At 36.8% G+C, this 26,533-nt stretch overlaps 2 protein-coding genes across 4 annotated transcripts in view; one reads left to right on the top strand and one right to left on the bottom strand.

The window, feature by feature from the left end:
- The window catches only part of ccdc50b (coiled-coil domain containing 50b), a 32,372-nt gene extending 18,443 nt beyond the window's left edge, over positions 1–13,929 (top strand). For 2 of the 3 annotated variants that reach the window (XM_049471668.1, XM_049471666.1), the window contains 7 exons: positions 7,249–7,351; positions 7,577–7,653; positions 8,686–8,736; positions 8,864–8,992; positions 10,107–10,234; positions 10,336–10,430; positions 11,709–13,929. In XM_049471668.1, the coding sequence (XP_049327625.1) occupies positions 7,249–7,351; positions 7,577–7,653; positions 8,686–8,736; positions 8,864–8,992; positions 10,107–10,234; positions 10,336–10,430; positions 11,709–11,854 (729 nt within the window). In that variant the 3' untranslated portion in view covers positions 11,855–13,929. The remainder of the gene's footprint in view (positions 1–7,248; positions 7,352–7,576; positions 7,654–8,685; positions 8,737–8,863; positions 8,993–10,106; positions 10,235–10,335; positions 10,431–11,708) is intronic. The other variant, XM_049471667.1, reaches the window with a different exon arrangement.
- A 2,525-nt stretch (positions 13,930–16,454) lies between these two features.
- On the bottom strand, positions 16,455–24,641 carry tnfrsf9b (tumor necrosis factor receptor superfamily, member 9b). The gene is made up of 7 exons (XM_007251426.4): positions 24,346–24,641; positions 21,610–21,729; positions 20,982–21,119; positions 20,429–20,501; positions 18,244–18,380; positions 18,002–18,139; positions 16,455–17,349 (listed from the first exon to the last, which is right to left on the bottom strand). Exons 1-7 carry the CDS (start codon positions 24,473–24,475, stop codon positions 17,231–17,233), a joined length of 855 nt encoding a protein of 284 aa, XP_007251488.3. The 5' UTR covers positions 24,476–24,641; the 3' UTR covers positions 16,455–17,230.
- Between the last annotated feature and the right edge of the window lie 1,892 nt (positions 24,642–26,533).

The following is a 26,533-nucleotide window of genomic DNA, read 5'->3' as shown; positions in this document are numbered from 1 at the left end:
TGCATGCTTACACATTTTAAATCACTGTTTCAAAGATCTGAATCTGTTTTCGGTAAATGCAAACACATTTGGTTGCAGATACTACTGCATTTCAAAAAATTAGAATATCATTGAAAAGTTACTTTATTTCAGTAATTTAGTTAAAAATGTGAAACTTATGTTTTATATAGATGAATTACACACAGAGTGATTTAAAAAAAAAAAGAAAAAGAAAGTTGTCAGTAGAAGAGGGAAGCATGAAGTGCTGTAAGATTTTCCGGGAAAACAAAACTGCACTGACTTTAGACTTGATAATAAAACACAGTGGATCAACACCAGCAGATGACAGACATGTCTCTCCAAACCATCACTGATCATCAGTAAATTTTACATTTCATTTGTAAATCAAGGGAGCAGAGTCTGGAGGAAGAGTGGAGAGACACACAGTCCAAACTGCTTGAGGTCTAGTGTGAAGTTTCCACCAATCAGTGATGGTTTGGAGAGTCATGTCTGTCATCTGCTGGTGTTGATCCACTGTGTTTTATTATCAAGTCTAAAGTCAGTGCAGTTTTGTTTTCCCACAAAATCTTACAGCACTTCATGCTTCCCTGTGTGGCACACTGCCCACACTGCCAAAAGTACCAATTGGTCTTAAATAATATTCTAATTTTCTGAGACACTGATTTTTGGGTTTTTATTGGCTGTAAGCCATAATCATCAACAATAAAATAAATAAACACTTAAATTAGACCACTCTGTGTTTAATACATCTATATTATAAATGAGTTTCACATTTTTAAGTGAATTATAAATAAATTAACTTTTAAATAATATTTATATTTATATTTATATGATGCACCTGTAAATGTATTAGATTGTATAAAATAATATCAGGAAGTTAAATAAAAAATAATCTTGATAATAATAATTGAATAATTGAAGATTTATTCTCAAATGAAAAAGTGTATATAAATTATTTAATAGTATTAATTGTTAAAACCTTGAAATTACCCATTACATACAGCATGCTGCATTTGTTTTGTATTTCTTAGCTATTTTTATTCTTCTATTGTATAAACATTTTCTCAAGACCCTATAAGACTTTATAATTTAATGTGAATCGTTTAAATTGTTTTCTAAAATGTCATAATCAAAGTGAATTACAGTGTATAATTTGTGTGAGTAATTAGGTATAATTCCACTTTTTTCCTTTTAATTAAACATATTCATTGTCATGTAAAACCGTGTGTACAAAATAGCAACTTTATAGGAAGAGTTTCAAATTACACTACCAGTCAAAAGTTTAAATATAACCTTAATTCTGTGTTGTTGTTTTTTTATTTTTATTTTCCTGCATTGTAGATTAACACTAATGTCATCCAAACTATGAATAAAAACATATGGAATTATTTAGTAAACAAAAAACTGTTAAACAAACCTGAATGCCTTGTCAAGAGTTAATTACTTGGTTTTCTTGTCTATTAATAAAGTGTTTGAGAGCATCAGTTAAAGTAAAGTAGTGAAGAGGTAGAGTTACAGGTATACAGTGAATAGTGAATATTTGAGTAATGCTCTAATCCAGATTAAAGCAAGAACTAATAAATGAAGCAGAAGCAAACATTTGGGTCTTGGGCTGGTAAGGGAGGCTCTTCTCTCCAGACTGAGGGCTTTATCTGCTGCTGGTCTGGCAGAATCTGCAGCGCTATGTCAACTATTTCAGCATGTCCCTCTGTAAGTCACACAGGCTCCAAGCCTGTTAGCAAAGGAATGCCTTCAGTGTGTGTGTGTGTGTGTGTGTGTGTGTGTGTGTTGGAGCAGGTGGACAGTGTAGAGCAGGAGCTGTTTCTGTCTGGAAGAGAAAAAAAAGACCTTTTAATGCTTTTATTCTGGACGATCAATAATTGTTTGTGGTCCATTAAACAATCACCTCACCCTAGTGTTGTTAAACACTGTATGTGTGTGTGTGTGTGTGTGTGTGTGGATGGGTGTGTGTTAGCTTGTCTTTGTTTTCTGAATGTTTGTATAAATGATAGAGATTAAATATGAAACATTTTTTTGCAGATTTCTATTAAATTTACCACAAGGCAATTACAAACATACAATAAAAAATATTAAACACATAGCATTTTAATATCTCGACTGACAAACCGACAAAGCACATCATCAATCATTAATTTAGTTAATTTAATCATTAATTTAGCTACGCAGTGCTATTCTAATCATACATTTACCTCAGCAGTGCTATTTCAATTATGACTTTACCTCAGCAGTGCTATTCTAATCATAAATTTAACTCAGCAGTGCTATTTCAATTATGACTCTACCTCAGCAGTGCTATTCTAATCATGAATGTACTTCAGTTGTGCCATTTTAATCATAAATTTACCTAAGCAATGCTATTTTAATCTTGAATCTACCGAAGCAATGCTATTACAATAATAAACTTACCTAAGCAGTGCTATTCTAATCATGAATCTACCTAAGCAGTGCCATTTTCATAATAAATTTACTTCAGTAGTACTATTCCAATTATAAATTTACCTCAGCAGTGCTATTCTAATCATAAATTTACCTTAGCAGTGCTATTTTCATAATAAATGTACCTCAGCAGGGCTATTCCTATCATTGAATTACCTCAGCAGTGCCATCTAATCATAAATTTACCTCAGTAGTGCTATTCTTATCATACATTTACCTAAGCAGTGTTACCCTAATCATAAATTTGCTTCAGCCATGTTGTTCTAGTCACACCTTCAGTCTAACTCATCAATGCAGTTTTAGTCAGTTTACTGTTTTTGTCATTAATCCAGTCAACCCACAAAAGCATGTAATTGGTCAAAACAAAGAGTGGTTGGACTGTTTTTGTGGTTTTTTTTTGCTCATTTGGATATTTGCTTATTGTTAAAATCATGATATCACATGATATCTGTTCTTCTGTGTGTGTGTGTATGTGTGTATCTATCTGTACAGTGAGTTTGTGTTGTGGAGCCCCTCCCTCAGTGACCGTAGCTGACCTGAGTGAGCTGTTAGAGATCAGTGGAGTGAGGAGTGTGAAATATCTCATTGTGCTGCTGATGAAGAGGAAGAAGCTTTAGTGTAAAGGATTCCCGGATCAGTGCAGCACAGGCAGGCCAGTGACTCTAAATACATACAGATTCAGTTTCAGAAGAAGCACTGGGTGAACTGGTGTCCAAACATGTGACCAGCTGTGTGGTGCTGGTACTCGTAGCTGATGTTGACAGTCTGGTGCTGAGGCACAGCTGTGTCAGGGCTGTGTCTGGGCTGTGTTAGGGCTGTGTTAGGACTGTGTTATGGCTGTGTTTTGCCAAACCGCTGTATGTATGTAATTTAGTTTGGCGCCGTGGGAGCCGCTTCAGTGATAATGCAGCTACAGGACCCTGCACTCTGTGATTAAAGAGCCTCATACGCTCATCTTTTATCTTATTTTTTCCTCTGTCTGACACTTGTGTGGCTTTATATACCAAAAACTGTCATGATTCATAATTTATTTTCACATGACAATTTTCCAACCACTCTTTGTTTCTAAAAACAAGCTATTTTTTGTTTCTGTGCCATTTAGGCACATTACAAACATTAAGTTTGTAACAAATGTTTAACCTAAAAATCATAAATTTACATCAGCAGTGCTATTCCAAGCATAAATTACATTTACATGATCAGTGCTATTCTAATTATGAATTCACTTCAGCAGTGCTATACCAATCATAAATTAAATGTACCTTAGCAGTGCTATTCTAATTATGAACTTACCTAAACAGTGCTATTCCAATCATAAATTTGCCTAAGCATTACAATTCCAATCATAAATTTACCTTAGCAGTGCTATCATAATCATAATTTTACCGAAGCATTGCTATTCTAATCATAAATTCACCTCAGTGGTGCTATTCCAAATATAAATTAACCTCAGCAGTGCTATTTGTATCATGGATTTACCTCAGCAGTGCTTTCTAATCATAAATTTTCCTCAGCAGTGCTATTCTAATCATAAATTTGTATATTTATGACAATTTTCCAACCACTCTTTGTTTCTAAAAACAAGCATTTTTTTTGTTTTTGTGCCATTTAAGCAACATTATGTTTGTAATCAATTTTTAACTTAAAGGATTAAGCATTGATTAATTTTTAACTTAAACAAATTATGTTGATGCACCTCTAAAGTTAAGCTAAGTTTTATATCTATCAGCTTGTACAGAAATGCATGTACTAAGTGTAAGTATCTCTTTTCCTGAGGGGTGGTTTAAAGATTTAAATTCCAGTTCAAGCTGTAGGGGGAGCCAGAGGACAATAAATGCCTTAACAAATGTCTGTGACAAATGTTGCTTTAAATATGATATTTTATTATTAGGTTATTATAAGGTTTAGGCACTTTAAAAAAGGCTAATAATTATAAATGTCTAGTAATTAAAATTATTTTTATTGACTATATAACTGAATAATTATTGTGTGTTATGTATCAATAAAAAATGAAATAAGTAGTCTTAATAATATTACATAATTAATTGACTATATTTATGGTAACTTTTTTGACAATATAATAGTAATATAATAGAAATGATTGTCAATTACTGACCAATCTATCAAATCCCACTTATAAAATCACAATACTAATGGCATAATTCTGTAGTTAAACTAATTGGAACTACTATTGTCTGAATATGCTAAATAAATAAAAAAAAAATATATATATATCATATAATATAATGTAATATAATATAATATAATAAGCCGACACACCGACTTTTTTACATTAACAGAATTTCCTTACAAATTAAACATAATGTCTAATTTGGAGGTCAGCAAGAAATATTAAGGTCATATCCATATATTGCACGATAAATGGATAATGTAATTAAGTCTGTGTATATATTGTGTAATGTTGAAATGTATGTTTTTTCTTATGTTTAGTAAGAAAAAGTGAGTAAAATTCTATTTTTGTTTTCCATTGAATGGGCCCTTTAAGACAAAGTGCATTTCTTAAGATTAGTTTTGCTGCCCTCTGGTGGAACAAGATAATAATACCTTTTTATTTTAATGTTACTTAAATTACTTAAAATACCTTTTTCTCTTTTTCTCATTTTTTAGTTTTTCTATTAATTTTTATTGTATTATGTATTCACTTTAAATCATATATATTGACCACTTTAAAATAATGCAATTACATTTCAGTATAGTGCCAATTTAATCAACAGTATTTCCAAATTGAACACAGTATGAGAAAAGAGGAATATTACATTATTAATAAAACATTCATAATATTTTCACTATCATATGTAACCTTCTCAGTAAATGTCTTAAGTATCACCATGATGAATGCACTCACAGTGTGAGCGTAACACACTGTCCTACACCATGTTTCAGTGCAGTAATATTGTATACATATATTTAACTCACCCATGACGACACAGATTGAGAAACGCAATAGAAACTGCAGGAGAAATAAAAGACTGTTATGCTGCATGTAATAGAGCTCAGCAGTGCTCTGATCACGTAGGCCTGTGTCTGTATATAGAGAGTGTGTGTGTGTGTGTGTGTGTGTATGTGTGTGTTATGAGTGTGTGGGCGAGCATGTGTAGGAGCCTACTGAGCTGTATTTTCCTCCAGTGTGGTATTATAAGAGTGTGTGTCTATAAGCGTGTGTGTATGTGTGTGTTTTTACACTCTTGAGCGAGGCGTGTGGAAATTTACTCCGCCCACTCGTTCAGCTCTGTGTCGCACTGAGCAGCTCATAGACTGCTGTGCATTGAGGTCACAAAGTGTTGTAGAGTACAGTGAAACCATGCCCAATGGTGTGTGTGTGTGCGCGCACATTGTGAAATTACAGATCTTTTAATCAGCATTGAATTTAAGGTAATATCCATAAAGTCAGTGTTTATTCTAAGAGTCTAGGTCAACTATGAATTTATGTCCTTCAGTTCAGGTCAACTTTGGCTTTAGGTTATATATGCTTTAAGGATAATACGATATTCAGCTCACTTAGTTCAGGACTTTGGGTCAACTGTGTCTTCAGGTCAACTACGACTGGAGGTCAAATAGTCCTACTGGTCTACTAGCCTTTGGGGCAAATAGGCCTTTAGATCATATGGGTTCAGGGCAACTAGGCAAGAGGTCTAATAGGCCTTCAAGTATAAAAGTCTTTGGGTCAGATAGGCCTTCAAGTCAGCTATGGTTTCAGGTCAACTATGGCTTCAGTTAAGTTAGGCCTTTAGGTCAACTACACCTTCATATCAACTAGGTCTTTACTTGAGCTGTGCCTTCATATCAACTTTGCCTTCTGGTTAGCTAGGCCTTTGGGTCACGCAGCCCTTTGGGTTAACAAGGCAATTTGGGCATCTACACCTTAAGGCTAGCTCGGTCTCATGTGAACTTTTTCTTTAGGTAAACTACGCCTTTTAGTCAGCTAGGACTTTAGGTCAACTATGTCTTTATGTTATTAAGGCCTTCAATTCAGCTCAAGTAAGCCTTTGGGTTAACTAGGACTTCAGCTGAGGTCAACTTTACCTTTAAGTTATCTACTTTCAGTTCCAATCAACTAGGCCTTTCAGGTTATTAGGTATTTAGTTCAACTAGGCCTTTTTGTAAACTGTGTCTTCAGGTCAACTACGGCTAGATGTCAAATAGGCTTTCAGGTCTACTAGCTTTTGGGTCAAATAGGTCATTGGGTTAACTATGACTTCAGTTCAAAAAATCAACTTGTCCTTTAGGTCAACTAGGCCTTTTTGTAAACTGTGTCTTCAGGTCAACTATGACTAGAGGTCAAATTGGCCTTCAGGTCTGCTAGCCTTTGGGTCAAATAAGCCCTCAGATCAGCTATTGTTTCAGGTCAACTTGAACTTTAGGTCACCTAGGCCTTCGGGTCACATAGGCCTTTGGGTTAATAAGGCAATCTGGGCAATTTAAGGCCTTTAGTTTAGGTCTTAACTATGGCTTCAGGTAAACCCTAGGTTAGCTCTTGGGCTAACTTGGACTTTGGATTAACTTGGCCTTCAGTCCAGATTAACTTTGCCTTTAAATTATTTTTGCTTTTAGGACAATTTAACCTTCAGTTCTGGTCAGCTAGGCCTTACAGGTTATATGGGTCATTTTTTAAAACTTTAAACCTAGGGTCAACTGTGTCTTTAGGTCAATTATGGCTAAAGGGCTTCAGGTCAGCTATGGTTTCAGGTCAACTTGGCCTTCAGGTCAATTAGGCCTTTGGGCCAACAAGGCTATCTAGACAGTATGGCTGATGTGTGTTCACTGCTGCAGGAACTGGCCAAGCGTCTGCAGGAGGAGGAGGAGCTGGAGATGAAGCAGCAGAGAGCTGAGGCCGGTCAGCCTGCGGACACCACACACTCCCCACTCAGTGAAGGTGAACAAAACATCCACGGTTCCTTTGTGTGTGTGTTTCTCTCTCTCTCCCTTTTCTCAATCTCTTTTTTGGCCTTTTTATATCTTTTTTTTCTGCTCGATCTCTTATTTATTTCTGTGCGTTTTACTTTACCCTCTCTGTATTTTGCCCTTATTGTTTGTCTTCTCTCTCTCTCTCTCTCTCTCTCTCTCTCTCTCTCTCTTTTTCTTTCTCTCTGGGGGTTAGAGCTGTGGGCGCAGTTGGTGCGGGATGCTGAGCTGGCCCGTACTCTACAGGAGGAAGATGGGCAGCCTGACAGGAAGGTGGGCTTTTGTAGGTCAACTCCACTCAGTCACTTGCCCACACACACACACACACACACACACACACACACATACACACACACATAGTTTGTGATCAGAGAAGAAAAGTCTGTTGTACTCTATAGCTTATCGAAATACGCAGAGAAATGCTATTAAAAGTACTGATTTAAAACCTTTAGTTCACATCATGTTTGACAAACAGGAAAATAACTGAAATACAGACTCAAACCTGTTCAATGTGATTTTTAACAGTTATTAAGTACATTATTGTCTAATCTAAGTTTCTCTGCTATTTATAGGTATATGTTTGAGTAAAATGAACATTGTTGTTTTATTCTGTAAACTACAGACAACATTTCTCCCAAATTCCAAATAAAAATAGTCATTTAGAGCATTTATTTGCAGAAAATGAGAAATGCCTGAAATAACAAAAAAGATGCAGAGCTTTCAGATCTCAAATAATGCAAAGAAAACAGTTTATATTCACAAAGGTTTAAGAGCTCAGAAATCAATATTTGGTGGAATAACCCTGGTTTTTAATCACAGTTTTCATGCATCTTGGCATCATGTTCTCCTCCACCAGTCTTACACACTGCTTTTGGATAACTTTATGCTGCTTTACTCCTGGTGCAGAAATTCAAGCAGTTCAGTTTGGTGGTTTGATGGCTTGTGATCATCCATCTTCCTCTTGATTATATTCCAGAGGTTTTCAATTTGGTAAAATTTAAGAAAAAACATCATCATTAAGTGGTTTCTTATTTTTTTCCAGAGCTGAATGTAACATACTGTAACATATTATTCATGTTATACATGATTACAGCAGTTACTGCAGTAAAATATACAGAACTTGTGGAATTATGTTTCTGATAGGGATAAAGACAGTGTGTGTGTGTGTGTGTGTGTGTGTGTGGGTGTAGAGCGATGGGTGGGTTGAGTACAGTCTTACATTAGAATAATATTGCAGAACAACAGTAACTAGACTGTAATCTGAGGGTTAATAATAAGCTCATACCCTACTGTCTGTGTTTCCAGAGCCGGGGATCAGACGTGGATTTCCGTGCTGCTCAAGTGGCGCAGGATGAGGTAAAGGGCTAAAATAGCTAAAATAGAGTCTTAGTAGTGTGGAAATGGATTATCTGCATTTTTGTTTGAATTAATATGATTTACTTTAATAATATAATGAACTTTTACATTTTTATTATTTGTTCAGGAGATTGCCCGCTACATGCAGCGACAGGAGCGAAAGAACAGCAGGAGCAGGAGGTCACAGGACCTAGAGGTCCAGGAGAGGTCACTTGAGGTCATTCGGAAAGACGCTGACAACACGACCAGCAGAAAAGTAGGAATCACTTCACAGCATTGTTCTTAATATAGCCCATAGTTAGATTTAAAGAGTTACATACACTACTATAGAAGATTCCAGAAAAGTCTTCCTAATGAAATTACTTTATGATGCTACACTGATTCTACACTGATTCTAAGGTGCTATCTTGTGAGTTGAGTGGCTGAAGACTGGCCAGCATGTTCATCACAAGAAAACAGAAATTATCAAAAAGGGATAAGGCGAGGCACAATAGTGGGTGCCTGATAAATGACACCTGCCATTTCTGAAGTTGTGTATCTACAGTAGTGATCATCATCCAACATCCTGACTGCCCAAATGCTTTTTTTACTGAATTCATTTAAATTCTCAATTTTTAGAGAAAGCCTTTATATGGACAGTAAAGACAATTACCCTAGTAAAAGAAGAAGACAATTACCCAACCCACTCATTAGGACTCCCCCTATCACTAGTGATGCCCCAACACACCAGGAGGGTAAAGACTAACACATGCCTCCTCCGATACATGTGAAGTCAGACATCGCTTCTTTTCGAGCTGCTGCTGATGCAGCATTGCCGAGCAGCATCACAGCGCGCTCGGAGGAAAGCGCAGCGACTCGGTTCTGATACATCATCTCACAGACGCCCTGTGCTGCACACATCACCACAGGAGTGATGTGGGGAGAGAGCGCCATCTACCCACCCGGAGGGAGCAGGGCCAATTGTGCTCCCTCTGAGCGCCGGCAGCTTGATGGCAAAGCTGCATGAGTGGGGGTTCGAACCTGCGACCTCCTGCTCATAGTGGCAGCGCTTTAGACCGCTGGACCACTCGGTGTATAATAAAAAAACAAAATCCTCTTTCTATAATAATATATTAGAACAATATAATAATCCTCTTTTTCTTATTGCTTCACAAATAGTATAAAATCTGGAAGATTTGAACAAATTTAGTGGGAAATCACCCCACATGTGTACAGATCTATTTTAACTCTCTCGGGTTTCACATTAAAATTCCCCTGCATTGAGTTGCTGTTACTGTGTCTTCAAAATGTACAAGATTTTTTTTTTCATTTTGTTTAAGTTGTGTGGTTGATGTGTGTGAGGGTTAGAAGACAGTAGTAAGTGAGTGCAGTTACACTGTGTGCAGATGGAGCCTCTGCAAATGCCGAGGGAGAGGCTGAACTCTGAGGGTCTTCACTCACCTGTGGAAGAGGAACACACACTCGAGCAGCATCACCTAAGCCCTACCTGCAATACTCTGTTAGTCATACACTCACACTCCCTCACATACACACACAATCCAATTTACACCAGAAATAAAGATGTTTTCTACAGTAAACGTTTGATTATTTTCTTCACAGGCGAACACAGCCAGTCCGTAACATCGCAGAGGAGCTGGACCCAACTTTCACCACCAGAAAGAGAGACAGCCAGATATCCACCAGCCCACCACCAGGTAACTGTACAGTAAATAAGCATGTTGGGAAATTACCAAATGTTGTTTTGCCATTGAGCACAGCAGTAGAGTTATCCAGAGGTTGAGGGGTTTTTCTGAAAGATGCTGGCCAATAGTCAAGGTTCATTTATATCTCTCACATTTGCTAACTTTAGGAAAAATTACTGTGGATTGACGAGAAAAAAAAAGAAAAAAGTGGAAATTTTTGGAAGATGTGTGTCCCGTTACATCTTTGATACTGAAAGTCAAACATGGTGGTGGTAGTAGTGCGATGGTCTGGGGCTGCTTTGTTGCTTTAGGACCTGCTGTACCAGAAAATCCTGAAGGAGAATGTCTGGCCATCTGTTTATGACCTCAAGCTTAGGTGTACTTGGGTTCTGCAGCAGGACAATGACCCAAAGCAATCCAGCAGGTTTTAGAATGACCTACTCTGATTGAGATGCTGTGGATGATCTTAAACAGTCAGACGGTTATCAGTAAAGCTTGATTAGTTTTAATACATATTTTACCCTTAATAAAGGATGATCATTTAAAGCCTGATTTTTGTATTTACTCAGGTTTTATTTGTCTGAAATTAAAATGTGTTTGTTTATCTGAAAATATAAGTATGATGAAAAGCAAAAAGAAAAGAAATTTGTAAAGGGGCAAATATGTTTAGTTTAAAACTGCTATGTAACGTTTCTGCTGTTTTAGAATTGCCAGTTTTACCGCTGTACATAAAGAATCAAAACATACTTTTTAAAATGCTGAGTTGTTTGTTGAGGGAGGGTAAAGGCTTGCATGTTTGTCCTATGATTCAAACAAAGTATGCATATTTTTCAGCAGCCGTTTCTCAAGTGCATCAAGTTGCACGGCTAAACATGCTTGGAGGAGAGCACTAACTGCTAGTTCTGTTTCATTAGCTAATAGACACTGACAGCAACTAGCATTACACTAAATAACAATGTGGGGCAATGGGGGAGGACCTTCTTACACATTCAGAAAAAACATGAGGTTGGGTAAGCTCTGTCTGGCTGTGAAAAAAAACAGAAATTGAACCAACAAAATCCCTTTGATAAGGCTCCGCACTTAGACGACTGCGCCACTCGAAAACTGAAAACTACAGTTGTTAGTACTGGTTGTTAAATTTAGTACTGGGTGTGTATAATTATCCTAACAAAATAAAAATCTTGATTTTTTGACTATTTATTGTACTGAAATAGATTTAGTTTTATTAGTTTGATGAACAGAATATGATAATAATTCTAATAAACACACTTTTCCTGTCTGTCTCTGTAGGAATATGCCTGGCACCACGGACCCCTCACAGTATTTTCTATGATTACCTGCCTGAACCCACATTCGTCCCGCCCACCAGACGCCATGTTGACAAATTGGTGCGGCCCAAAGCCAAAGAGAAACGAGAGAACTGCAAGCAACAGTAACTGGAATATTTAGAAGGTGGATTTATGCTTCTGCGTCAGAACAACAACAACGAAGAGTCTACGACATAGCCTGCGCAAGTGGTTTACGCCATTTTTTAATGCGCCACGATACTGGTGCATTGGTGTGTCTAAACACTAGTTGAGAATGAAGACTCTGTGCCACTGCGTTTTAATCTTTTTTTTGGTGTACATCAGTTTCTGCAATGAAAAATCTGAGAAAACCGTGAATGATATGGTCTGTGTAGCCACTGAACCAGTTCAGTTCATTCAACTGGATTTAAAGGTGTATTCACACTAGGCAATCCATGCGTTTCCGGGCTTAGTTACCTTCCAAAGCATGTGCACATGCACAGTACACTGAACAGTGCCCTGGCCTGCTTGAAGAGTGATACAGTGTGAGCACTAGAAGTGCATATGCGCTCCTGAGAGAGGGTGCTTTTCATGGCGGGGGTGCTGAATTTGGCTCAACACGGGCAATCCCACTGAGCAGTGAGTAATGATGTAAGCATGCTCAGGCACGGATTGTTTGAACTCAGTGTGAGTGCAGCCCAGCAGGGGAGTGGGGAGGGATGCAGAACCATGCTCCAGCACAATTCAAACAAACCGTGCTTTGTGTGAGTACACCAAACAAATACGATGCCACCAAGTTACTGGTGAATCCCATTGAATTTACCTTGGAAGTCGGGAATAACTTTACACCCGAATTGCCTGCGTTCCAATTAAACTTCAGATAGTTGTGTACTACTTCAAATAACAATTACCTAAAGACATTGGATTTTACCATAGTTAATTTAACAGCCATTTCTGTAGAGATGTGCATCAGGCTACTATGTACGGTACATGGTTACACAGTATTTACACTGTACTTATGGTGCAGATTTGACGCAAAAGCATAAATTGTCTAAACCTGCTTCAGTTTTTCCTGAAGTTCCTCAAGTCCTTTTATTTTGAGCTTGATTGTGAGCTCAGAGTGCCATATAAACACTAAAGCACAGGTGCTTAAAAGAGTGTAATTCAGTATTTAGTTCAGAAATATGAACTCTTTAATTCAGAGTGAAACCATCTGGAACTAGAGAAGCTGATGAAGGACTGGTTGCTGTGTTATCCTGAGGGAAACACTGCATTGCTATTAGCCTATAACTATGCCTGCATTTGTTTGCATTCTCGTATGGAGCTAGATGTACTGACAGCTTTTTTATCATAGTGCCTCAGTGTGAAATTGTACAGTATGATCGAGAGTCTTGTTAAGAAGCATTATAATGTTTTTTAATCTGCTTACTCACACTTTATTACATACTCTAAGACTCGCACATTTCTAAGTTTCTAGACTACACTCATTGACAAACAAAGCACACGGAATTTATCTTCATATCTGTAAATGTAATGATGATGAAGATGATACAATGATGTAAATGAAAGTAACGTAAATGTAAATGAGTAAAAGCAAAGTTCAATCAGGGGAAGGTGGAAACTATGTGTGGGTGAGCATTATCCTGCTGAAAAATGCCATGCGGCAAAACATTTGGCTGCAGTGTCCCTCATATTACTACTAGGGGTGACCGACTGTCATATGCTGTGGCTCCCCAGATCATCACTCCAGCAGTTTGGATATACTGGAAGCCAACTTTACAATTACATTTATGTAGCATCTTTTTTTTTTGCCTTTCAAGGAGGCCTACAATTGCATTCTACTCGCGCTCAACATACTGGTAAAAAGCGGCAGCCAGTCGCTCACAGCATACTCTCAACTGGAAACAACCGTCCACCTGGAGGACTGCATCGGGCACTGAGGATTTGGCCCAGCACATGGTATCAATCCCTATCTGGGCATTTTTTTTAGAGTATCCAATTGTTCTGGGCAATTTAACATTTCCAGTTAACTTGATCTCCATGTTTTTGGACCCCAACACAAGGAGAGAACCACCATGCTACCATCTTCAGATCCCAAAAAAGCTTGGATTCATTGCTAAATACGAAATGGGTCCAATCCGGGTTCTCGTTTATGATGTTAGCTGCATTTTTAAGATGTTATATACAGTATTTCATTCCAGCCTTTAACAAATGATGTATATATATATATATAGTTCATATCAAATAAAATGTGTGTGAGAAACTGGCGAGTGACCCTGTGAGTGAGTTGGTGGGAATAAGCTGAGGTAATCATTTGCTGGGAACTCATCAGTTCCTAATTGCATGCAGGGGAATTCTTCTGATGTTGTGATGTTTGGGCGTTTAGCTGAGTTGCGTTTGTCTGCCTACAGTCCCTCCCCCACCCCCCTATATTCACTCTGAGACTGACTCTACGTCACTGCTCTTCCCACTTTACACAGTCAGTTCTGCTCCAGATGTGATCATGGTGTCTGCAGCTGTGAGGCTTATGTGCAGAACATGTAAAGGATGCTGAAAGTTGAAAACTGGTGCTCATAAAGGTTCATAAGGTGCTGCTACATTAACAGTCCTTTTTGAAGTGAATTTCAGATGCAGTATGTAGCATTTTCTCATTGATCAATTTACTTGCTTTAAAATACTTTAAGATTTTAAGATTTAAAGGCATTTTACAGCTCACAAAGTGACATGTAACTACCCTTACATTATTAGATCATATTAGTTGTAGTTAACCTTGTGTTTTTAGGTATTTTAAAGAAATATCTAGGCTACGTATTGTATCTTTAAACAAGTTATAGGTTGTGGGTTTGATATGGTAGCAGGTACCAGTAAAAGTGTGTAAACTTAACCTTCTAAGACCCAGACTTTGGTTGGGTTGGATTTTTTAATTTCTCCTAGCTATTTGGGATTAGTAGGAAATTGTTTTGCTAAAAACAAACATGTCCTCATATGGGGACAGCAATTTATTGTAACCTTTAAAAATGATCCTTTCCATTTAGGTTTAGAATGACTAAAAACTAAAATTAGCTTTCTACAGTAAGTAAATGTACTAGTTTCAAACAAAAAAAAAATTGTTGAGATTTTTTACCTGGTCCATGTTTCCTTCTGAACTGGCTGTAGAAACTATTGACTGGGTTTCCCACCATCATGTTTCAGTCAGTTAAATCAGTTAACTAAATAATTTTCTCATGTGGCCACTCGATGGTACAGGCAGTATCTCTATTTGAGGTCAAAGGGTCAACGTTTTAAAGTAAAAATGTAAAAATTAAGTATCATGGTGCAGAAAAGCAGAAAATTAATGTCCCCACATGAGGGTCTCAAGAGGTTATTTTTTTGGTACCACTTTAAAATAAGACTACCTTTATAAAGGGTTTATAAATGGTTTACAATTAGTTTATTAATGCTTACTAATTAGGTTGTAAATGCCTTAAAAATCATTAATAATCAGTTATAACACATACGTAGAAAGGGCAACAATATAGATGTGGATTTCACTGTGGGTTCACTATTTGGCAAACAACAGGTCATTGTTGCCCTTTCTACGTATGTGTTATAACTGATTAATAATGATTTTTGAGGAATTTACAACCTAACAAGTAATCATTAATAAACTAATTGTAATCCATTTATAAACTCTTTATAAAGGTAGTCTTTTTTTAAAGTGGTACCTTTTTTTTTAAACAAACTGTTGGTTAAACCTGGTTTTAGCTCTTTTTTTTTTTTACTTTTTTGAGCTTTTATTCACTTTTTAAAAAAAGATTCTACTAATGCTTTGCATTCAAAAAAGAAAACGTTTGTTTTATTAAATATTAATTTAAAGCGTCTTAGTTAAATAAAAGCTTCCTACACTCTGCTGTTTTTTAGCCAAAGCTTTCACTAATGTTTGAATACTGCTATAAAATAACTTCATGATTTCATAAAACAACATATTAAAATATGTAAAGGGTGGAAATTCTTTATATTTCTGTGTTTGGAGGTATGGAGCGGGGATGGTGAGGGGTAGTGTGTAATGGGAAAGGGACGTAGGGATTGGCTGCGGCATAATAAAGGTTTCAAATGATTGGTTATTAGATTGTAGGTTTGTAGGTTAAATTTGTACATGTAGTTCGAAATTAGGACCTAAAAAACAAATTATTAGGAAAAAATTAAAGGAAAAAAGGCTTCATTACCCACAAACATTTTAAAGTAAAATAAATCAAATAAAAGGAGTATAACAATTAATGAACTTTAATAGGGCTACATCTTGATATACATTAGAACAATGAGGAAAAAATGGTAACATGGTCTCTAAATATACAAATAAATAATACTGTAGAAGAACAAGTGCTTCCCATCATGGTTATTGAACACTGCACATTTTGGTGTGTTTTCCAGGTCTTAACACATCTGCATCCTCTCCTAATCTCTTTACCACACCTTTTTCTTACTGTTAAAATAAAACATTGTCTCATGTTTCCATTTAAAGTGCAGTTTTGGCCAGTACTGATCATAATGGCATACTGGGAAATACGCCAAAGGAGTTGCATGATGTTGTTTTTATTTTTTAGAGATGTTTTGCTAAAGGCTGAGATATTAAAGCTAAAGACGGTCGAATTAAATATTAGAGTGTGTGAACTTTTTTTTTTTTTTTGGCCAGCCAGTGTATTTGAAACAATACACTAAACATTTATTAAAACTCTGTAACTTAAAAATAAGTATATGACAGAATATGTTGCTAAAAGTTTTGCAGGGAGTTGGTAAAATTCTGAATTCTGTGGGTTGGGCCTGTTTTCACAACTTCATCACCCACAGTACATCTCTGGCAAGGTGACACTAAAATGTGCAGTGCAGAAGCAATGCCAAAAGGGTTGGAACCTGAATCCTAAAGCAACAATTAAATTAAATACAAAGCTACTAATAAAACTACTAATACAGCTGGAGAGAAAAAAAACAAGAGACCACTTGAAAATGATGAGTTTCTTTGATTTTACCAAATAGAAAACCTCTGGAATATAATCAAGAGGCAGATGGATGATCACAAACCATCAAACTGAACTGAACTGCTTGAATTTTTGCACCAGGAGTAATGGCACAAAGTTATCCAAAAGCAGTGTGTAAGACTGGTGGAGGAGAACATGATGCCAAGATGCATGAGTTATTCCCCCAAATATTGATTTCTGAACTTTTAAAACTTTATGAATATGAACTTGTTTTCTTTACATTATTTGAGGTCTGAAAGCTCTGCATCTTTTTTGCTATTTCAGCCTTTTCTCTTTTATTTTCTGCAAATAAATGCTCTAAATGACAATATTTTTATTTGGAATTTGGGAGAAATGTTGTCTGTAGTTTATAGAATAAAACAACAATGTTCATTTTACTCAAATATAAACCTATAAATAGCAAAATCAGAGAAACTGATTCAGAAACTGAAGTGATCTCTTAGTTTTTTCCAGAGCTGTATGTAATTATATGTGTAAAACAGCACTCAAAACAGACGTTTTGAGTCAGACGTCAAACAACCAGCTCAAAGGGCTTATCAACGGACACCAGCGACAAATCACTGCTGCTGCCCTCCTCCTCCTGTGGAGAGCAGTAACTGCACTGCTCGGACTCGGGAGTCTGCATCCAACCTGATCAACACACACAACACAATAAATATTATTTATTCATTTTAACAAAAAGCTGCAAAAGTTCAGCTTAGAGTAAAATATGTGTATCACTTCAGGTTTAAAAAAATCTGATCATTTAATTGATAATCTAAAGTAAATTATGTATACTAGGTATCATTAAATGATAAAAATTGTGAATGATAGTAAAAACAGCCTTGGTGAACTTTTGGTATTTATAAAATGTGTCTAATATTATGTCTTTTTTAATGAACAAATTTGTCAACTATTATTCAGGCATTTCTTTATTTATTTAACTAAACATTTTATGGGATTTCCATTTGAGTCTCCCAGTATTATAAAGCAGCGAGTGTTTGTATTTCCTTATTTTAGGCGATTTGGAGAGACTACATGTATAGTTGAATTTGAATAGGATTAAGCATTTAATGCAGAAAACCCCAATTATTATAAGTTTAAAATAAATTAATAAATAAATTTGGATATCTTGTATTTTTTTATGAAGCCTTTGATTTGAAATACACTAGATTTTAAAAATTACCAGACGCACTAGGTGTATTTGCACAAAGTATTGCTATCAGATTGGTATCTTGGTATCGGATTGGAAAGGAAATAGGTGGTATTGAACAATTGATTATCTTTTATAATCAGTTCTTACCCAGTGGAGCTTTTTCATGCTCAGGAGCAGTTTTCAGCTTCTCTCCATTTTTACACACAATACCTGTGATCAGTATCATGGCTATAAAGAGGATGAGGAAGGCACAAATGATGGCAATGCCCATTGTAGTCCAAGGAGCTGCAGGAAAAAAAAACAAAACAACAAAAAGGTGTTAACAGAAAAGATCAGTCAGATTAGTGTTAAAGAAAGTGTGTAAAACTGTGTATGTTATCATTGCTTACAGATATCGATACTGTCTGGCTGGATCTTGGTGGGTTTAGCCGCTGGAGTGATGGGTTCAGGGTCATCCTTTGGGCCACAGACGATGTCACTGACAGCTGTACCCTGAGCTATGATCTTCTGGTCTGGTGATGAGCAGCTAATAATGAAATTAATTCAACAATAATGTATTAAATAATGCAATATTAGTTCTGTATATTTATCACAATGGATAAGGTTTTAATTACAGTTACATCCCAGTATTCTGAGCTTCATAACTGAGGATCTAAGTAACATACAGACATAATATAGAACATATCATAGCAAACAACCAACCAAAACCAATCCCTATCTATCCTGCTATCAGCAGTTAATCAGCAGCTCGGCAGCACAGTTAGCATCACAGCTAACACACGTCAAACCTGCTGAGGCCAGCTGTTAGCATTGTGGCTAAAACGCCCCTACAGATGCTGTGCCTGTTTGCATCTTGGCTTAAACCTGGCAGAATCTGGCTGCTAGCATTGCAGCTAACCTGCTATTCTAGGCCAACGCTAAAGTGGCTGCTACATACATGTGTTCTAAAGTCAATGATTAAAGATTTATGTAAACTGTACACATAATACAATATCAGTTAAATACAGCACAGTGAAAAAGTATTTGTTTTGCCCCATACAGTTTTCAGTACCACTTTAAAATGAGTCTACCTTTATAAAGGGTTTATAAATGGTTTAGTTTATTAATGGTTACTAATTAGGTTGTAAATGCCTCAAAAATCATTAATAATCGGTTATAACACATACGTAGAAATGTACGTAGACCTGTTGTTTGCCAAATAGTGAACCCACAGCCACATAACTGATTATTAATGATTTTTAAGACGTTTACAACCTAATTAGTAACCATTAATAAACTAATTGTAACCCATTTATAAACCCTCTATAAAGGTAGTCTTATTTTAAAGTGGTACCCAGTTTTCTTTTGTTTTTCTATTTTTTGTCATACTTTCCTTTTTTCAGATTAACAAAGCAACTTTCATATCAAACAAATATAACCTATAAGTAAATGCGAAAAGCAGTTTTTAAATTATGATTAATCATTTATCAGGGTAAAAAAGGTATCCAAACCATCCAAACCATCCTGGCTCTATATAAGTAAGTAAAAATAATTGTCCCCCTCCCATAAATAAGCTATAATAAACCCTTTTTTTTTTTGGACATCTGCGTCCAAAAAAAATCAATAATTAGAAAGAGACCAGATGAAAATGGTATCCATTGGTTATCCATGACTTCCAAGGCATTTGCCAACAATGTGACAGTTTGCCTGCTCTGCACTTGTCATTAAATACTTCATTTCCCAGTATTCACCTACCATTTCCCTCACTCCACTGATCACTTGATGCTACAGCGTTCTGATTGTTTCCACCTGTTTTCCCCTGTATAAATACCCCTCAGTTTGCCTTGCTCTTTGCTGAGTATTGCATCTAGTGTCTTAGCTCTTCTAAAACGTGTTTCTTTGTATTTTCCTTTTTGTTGCCGACCTGTTTTTTGTATTACAAATTTTTGTCTTTTGCCTTGCCCAGGTTATTGATAACCAAGTTATCTTTTTCTATATTTTTAACTTCTCTCTTGCCTTTCCCTTTGTTTTCCTGGATCTATCGAGTATGACCCCAGTCCATGGTTTGCCTGACTACTCTGCCTGTCTTTGGTATGTTTTTGGTTATATGTACTGCCATTTTGTTACTGCCCCTTACTCTTGTTTTAAGCTCTGTTTACACCAGCTAGTTAGCGTTAGCTATCTTGTGTAAGTAACTATAGTTTTAAATCCGGATCTCCGGAGGACACAACAACTAAGGCTGTATCTCTGAAATGGACATTTTGTCCATTGAGCTTTAGAGATGTAAATCTGATGTGGGAAAAGACAGGTAGTGTTCTCTGCTACAGTGCTGTTAGCCAATCAGAGGTGATGCGTTTGCATGTATGAATATTCATGAGCACAAGCCAAAATCCTGTCCTTCTTCAAAGACATGGCATTCATCCATACTAGAGACATATTAAAATGAATAACTGGAATAATTCACATTTATTAGACAATTTAAATGGTTTAAAAGCCAAATAATTGTGATAATGATTAACAAGCCGTGCACAGTGCAGCCTGACTGCAGTTTAACCCAGAATAACAAACTACAGCTCCTCTGGTGGATTCTCCTACCTGCTGCTCCACTTCACACAGACGTGATGGATCTCACTGTTGAATGTTCCTTCAGGGCAAGGCCGACAACCTCCTACATTTACACAGAGATCAGCAGCAAGATTAGGAACAACCCTTCACTCCAAACATGTACTAATATACAGCGGAAGAAACACCGTTCCTCCAGGCTGCAGAAATAAGAGCCTGAACGCTGTGAATATTTCATTATTTTTACAATGTAAAACATAAATAAAAACAGAATACAATGATTTACAAATCCTATGTTCACCTATTATTATTATTATTATTATTATTATTATTATTATTATTATTATTATTATTATACTGTGTGGGGGAAGTACCTTTCACTTAAAAGAAATGTAATTTGAGTGTAAAAGAGCTTAGACCTTTAAAATCTTTAAATTAACATTCATTTAATGTCAGAATTTCCACATTAACTGTTAAATAAAGGTTGTTTTATTTTTTTTTCCAAGATTAACCTTAGAAGATGAAATGCACCCAAAAAATGAACATTTATTCAGTGTTCTTTACCATCAGGGTTGTTTCTACTTACTCTTATCTGAAGGCTCCTCCCCTTTTCCACACTCTTGAATGCAGTAGGAGCACTGATCATCTCCACAGCGGAGTCCCTGGTCACACTCACACACCGTATCACTGCTAAAAGTGCATGCCTGCTTCACTCTCATTGGAGCTGGAATAGAAAACACACTAGCTGAAATCATCTCATTCAATATATATATAGTATAGAATATGATAGCATAGCACAGGATAGCATCACATAGCATAACATAGCATCGCATTGCATGGGATAGCAAAGCATAGAACAGCAGGGCATAGCATAGCAAAGCATAGCATAGCATAGCAAAGCATAGGATAGGATAGGATAGCATAGCACAGCCTAGCATAGCACAGGCTAGCATATGATGCTAACAGGTTCAGAAAAGAAAGGCAGCAAAAAGTCTGACTTTAGCTTAAATTTAAAACTATGAAAGCAATGCATCCACTATGTTACTATGTTACTTTCCAGTCTGTCCCGTGACTTTTGGCATATCAGTGTTGGCATCTTGACACATTATTACTGAAATTTGTTGAAAGCACAAAACCAAGTGTGTGAGGGTTAAAAGTTCTCTGAAACTGGAGTGGGGCCGGTGGGTCATGGGTGGGGGTGGTGAGTGGGGTACCTGTGCAGACTCTGCATCTCTGGCACATCTTCTGGTTGCCGTCGGTGATGTATGTTCCGTTCTCACACACCTCACACAAAGCCTTGGGGTCGGCACCACAGTGATTCACCAGCCGGTTTCCTGCAGCAGACACACACACACATACACACACACCATCAGCACCTGCGACAAGTACAGCAGATAATAATGACTCACTGTTTGTCATGTTAAACAGATCCTGTGTTAGCTTCAGTTGTGTGAACCTCCTGACTACCATCCACAAGTTGCCGAGTAGCATCACAGCGCACTCGGAGGAAAGCGCAGCGACTCGGTTCTAATACATCAGCTCACAGACGCAGCCTCGTGCTGATCGACATCACCCTTTGGAGTGATGTGAGAAAAAAGCACCATCTACCCACCCACAGTGAGCAAGGCCAAATGTGCTCTCTCAGGGCTCCGGCAGCTGATGGCAAGCTACATGACCAGTTTTCGAACCGGTGCTCTCCTAATCATAGTGGCAGTGCTTCAGTTCGCTGAACCACTCGGAGCCAGGGAATGTTTCTTTTAACCTTTTTTTCATAATCTTAGTATTAGTCTATCTGGCAATGTTTTGTGAGAAACACTCTAATAACATTGTGATGCAAACCATTATTATGTCATTATTTATGTAACATTACAGATTAACCTTGCTGGAACCTTTTCAAAACATTGCTAAATGTTCTAATAAGGTTCTCCATTAGCTGGGCAGGTTCTTTAAGAGCCAGATCAGGGCTTAATGTCCGACTGGGTGTCGTTTGGGCTGTGTTGCATTGTGTCACATTGTGTCTGTGTTCAGGAAGTGGTTAGATGGAGGAAAAATAGATAGCTGTCATGTTTATCACACGATTTAAACTGCCGTACACTCTTCTAAACCCACACCACATTTTGCAGCAGCTACTTATTAGCTTAATCTGCGCGTCTGTCTGTCTGTCTGTTTGTCTGTCTGGAGAATGGATAATTTCATTATTTGTTATAACACCAAAGTGTCTCAAATCAATGCATTAATAAATACAGTAAAAATAGAGCATTCACTATTAGAACAGTCTTGGAGACCCCACCCCCTGCCCCTCTGTGTATTTGTCTGTCTTTCTCTCTTTCTATCCATCTGTCTCTCTTGGTATATGTATAGCTGTCAGTCAGTTTGTTTCAATAGCTGTCTCTGTGTGTATCTCTCTCTCTCTCTCTCTCTCTCTCTTTGCTGTCTGTCAGTCTGTCTCTCTTTATATATGTACAGATGTCAGTGAGTTTGTTTCAATAGCTGTCTCTGTGTTTTTATCTGTCTCTCTATCTTTCTGTCTGTCTCTGCGTGTCTGTCTCTCTTGGTATATGTATAGCTGTCAGTCAGTTTGTTTTAATAGCTGTATGTCTCTATATATGCCTGTCTGTATAGCTGTTTCTCTATCTTGTCTGTCTCTGTGTGTATGTCTCTCTCTCTCTCTCTCTCTCTCTCTCTCTGCCTATATTGCTGTCTGTCAGTCTGTCTCTCTTTGTATAGCTGTCAGTTAGTTTGTTTCAATAGCTGTCTCTGTCTTTCTATCTGTCTCTCTATCTTTCTCTCTGTCTCTGTGTGTCTGGCTCTCTCTCTCTGCCTATATAGCTGTCTGTCAGTCTGTCTATCTATCTGCCTTTTTGTATATGTATAACTGTATGTTAGCCTGTACGAACAGCTGTCTATCTTTTTATAAGTCTGTCTGTATAGCTGTGCGTCTGTCTTTCTAAAAGTCTCTCTATCTCTCTTGTCTATCTCTATGTGTCTGTCTCTCTTGGTATATATAGCTGTCAGTCCATTTGTTTTAATAGCTGTATGTCTCTTTATATGTCTGTCTGTATAGCTGTGCAACTGTCTTTTTAAAAGTCTCTCTATCTCTCTTGTCTGTCTCTGTGTGTCTGTCTCTCTTGGCATATGTACAGCTGTCAGTCAGTTTGTTTTAATAGCTGTATGTCTCTTTATATGTCTGTCTGTATAGCTGTATAGTGTCTCTGTCTTTCTTTCTTGCTATCTGTCTCTGTGTGTCTGGCTCACTCTCTGTCTCTATAGTTCTCTGTCAGTCAAACTGTCTAAATAATTGTCTCTCTCTTTTTCTTTATCTGTCTGTCTGTATAGCTTTGTGTCAGTCTACTATATGTCTTTTTTCTGTCTGTATTTCTATAAATCTGTGAATATGTCTTTATCTTCATCTGTATAGCTTTGTTTGTGGTATACTATTCTCAGTCCAGCAGAGACACTGATACTGATTTGATTGAAAACTCCAGCAGCACTGCTGTATCTGATTCACTCATGTACCAGCACAACACACTATAACACCTCATACACCACCAGCATGATAGATGGTCTATCCTATGGGGTGCTGGCCATTTACACAGGACAGGATGAGAGAGAATAATTTGCAGAGAAACAGATACAGGACTATAGATTATAACTGCAGCTCTAAAATTATATAACGTTATATAAAGTGTCTTATATGTTTAGAAAAATAGACAATGAGTTTAGAAACAAGGATGTGGTCATAATATAACATTTGTAAACAGTAAATTATATTGTTGTACCGCATTAAAGTTAAAGTTAAATTAAATGATATTTAGCCTACAGCAATAATGTTTGGGTTCACCCAATGAAATATTCATATAATAACCTATATTTAAATTGTCTCAATCATTTAATCTGTTAAACCGAAGCAGGAGGATCTTCATTAATATGAGCTCTAGTCTGGAACGTACCTGGCTTGCATCTGTTGCAGCAGACATCGTTTGAGGATCGGGGCTCTTTATACCAGTCCTCACATCCAGATTCCACCTGCTGTCCCAGTGCCAGACGCAGCACCAGCATCACAACCAGGATACACCACATTCCTGAAGATGCTCAACTCAGTTCAGCTGTACAAGAGGATCACACAATCTCTACACACACTCTATACCCTGTGTCTGACTGACAGAAAGCTCACACGCTCTACACACACTTTACAAAAACTCTACACACACTCTATAAGCTGTGTCTGACTGACAGAAAGCTCACACACTCTGTGTCTGAATGATAGAATGTACAGTTGCCACATAAAACTCACCACAATTGTAAGTTCCCCAAACGTCACATTGATGCGCCCACCATAAACACCCCCTCATACATATAACCCACACACACACACATATGAAAGTGTGCAAATACGCACACACACACACTGAAACACACGTGCTACTGAATGTTGATGAGTCACAGTTGAAATGCCCTATGCTGTGAACTTTGTAAAATGTGTGTGTGTGTGTCTGTGCGTGTATATGCATGTACGTATGTATATGTGTTCTCATAAGTGTGTGTGTGTGTGTGTGTGTGTGTGTGTGTGTGTATTCTCATAAATGACACTAAAGTCACTGGCTGAACCTGGGCAATTCCTAAAGACAGTACTTACATCACAGGGAATTCTTCAGCAGGATGATGTAACTGATCGATCACAGTAAACACAGTGTAAAAACCTGAAAATGATGTGGAGGAGTCCAGCCTGAGACTGAAGAGTCATTTAACTGTGTTTTAATGGGGAAGTGAAAGAGGTAAAATCAAACCGAAAGCTGTTTTAAATTAAACCCAACTTCAACCCTCTGAACCTGCTCTAACTGTTACTTTACTGCTTATAAACTCATATATCTGTACAGTGGTGATGAAGGGATCCAGGTATTATAATATATATCTACAACACAGACACAGCCATCATACCTCCTACTGCTTACTGAACCTGTGCGTGCATTCTCTGTAATTTTGAGGGTAAAATAGTGATTACTCTAAATAAATAATGTTTGAGGGGCTGTTCAGTCTTAGAGCAAAGTGTAGGTACTTTCCACTCAAAACGGTTAAAACTTTTTGTAAAAGTACTGTGACAATATCACTCAAACTCAAGCAATATGTTTTACTATCATTTGATGGAATTGCCTCATTTGATGTAGCTTTTTTAATAACTTTTAAAATTTAGATTTTTCTTATAACTGCAGAATTTAGTTCTTTAGAATTTCTAAAGTTTTTATAACTTTAGATATTAAATCTTCAGAATTTTGAACGATTTCATAACTTTAGAATTCAGATCTTTAGAATTTTGAAAACTTTTATAACTTTAGAATTCAGATCTTTAGAATTTAAAACGTTTTTATAACTTCAGAATTTAGATCTTTAGAATTTCAAATGTTTTTATAACTTTAGAATTCAGATCTTTAAAATTTCAAAGTTTTTATAACTTCAAAATTCAGATCTTTAGAATTTAGAAAGTTATAACTTCAGAATGTAGATCTTTAAAAATTAGAAAGTTTTATAACCTCAGAACTCAGATCTTTAGAATTTCTAACATTTTTATAACTTCAGAATTCAGATCTTTAGAATTTCAAACGTTTTTATAACTTCAGAATTCAGATCTTTAAGTATAATGCTTTTCAAACTTTAAAATTGTAAATCATTCATTTCTAAAAACAAATATGAGGAGAAAGGTCTTTATTAAAACGGACTCTGATAGAGACCATTAAACTGGATATAGCTATACATGTCCATTATTCACTTCATTAACTACACCTACCATTCATTAACTACACCACACATCCTTACACTTATTGGCCACTTTGTGTGAAACACCTCCTCTATAATTATGATTTGGGTGGTGTAACAGGTACATTTAGGGGTGTATCAGGTACAGCAGCATTGCTGTGGTTTGTTTCAGTGCCAGGTTTGGAGTTCACAAGTATCTAGAAACGAGTGAAGCACCAGAGTGTGTATATATGGATGGATACGCACAATTTTCTCTGTCTAGTTTGGCCCACTGGCTCCCGCATTCAGTTTCCTTTCCCATATCATGGATTGTGTAACTGCTAACGTCGTTGTAGCTCCTGATGACGTTACTGAACTGTCTGACTCCAAATCAGACTCTCTGCCACC

Source organism: Astyanax mexicanus, chromosome 24, assembly GCF_023375975.1.
Source record: "Astyanax mexicanus isolate ESR-SI-001 chromosome 24, AstMex3_surface, whole genome shotgun sequence".
Lineage (NCBI taxonomy): Eukaryota > Metazoa > Chordata > Actinopteri > Characiformes > Acestrorhamphidae > Astyanax > Astyanax mexicanus.
Note: the sequence above shows the minus strand (reverse complement) of the source record. Positions and strands in the feature narration are given on the sequence as shown.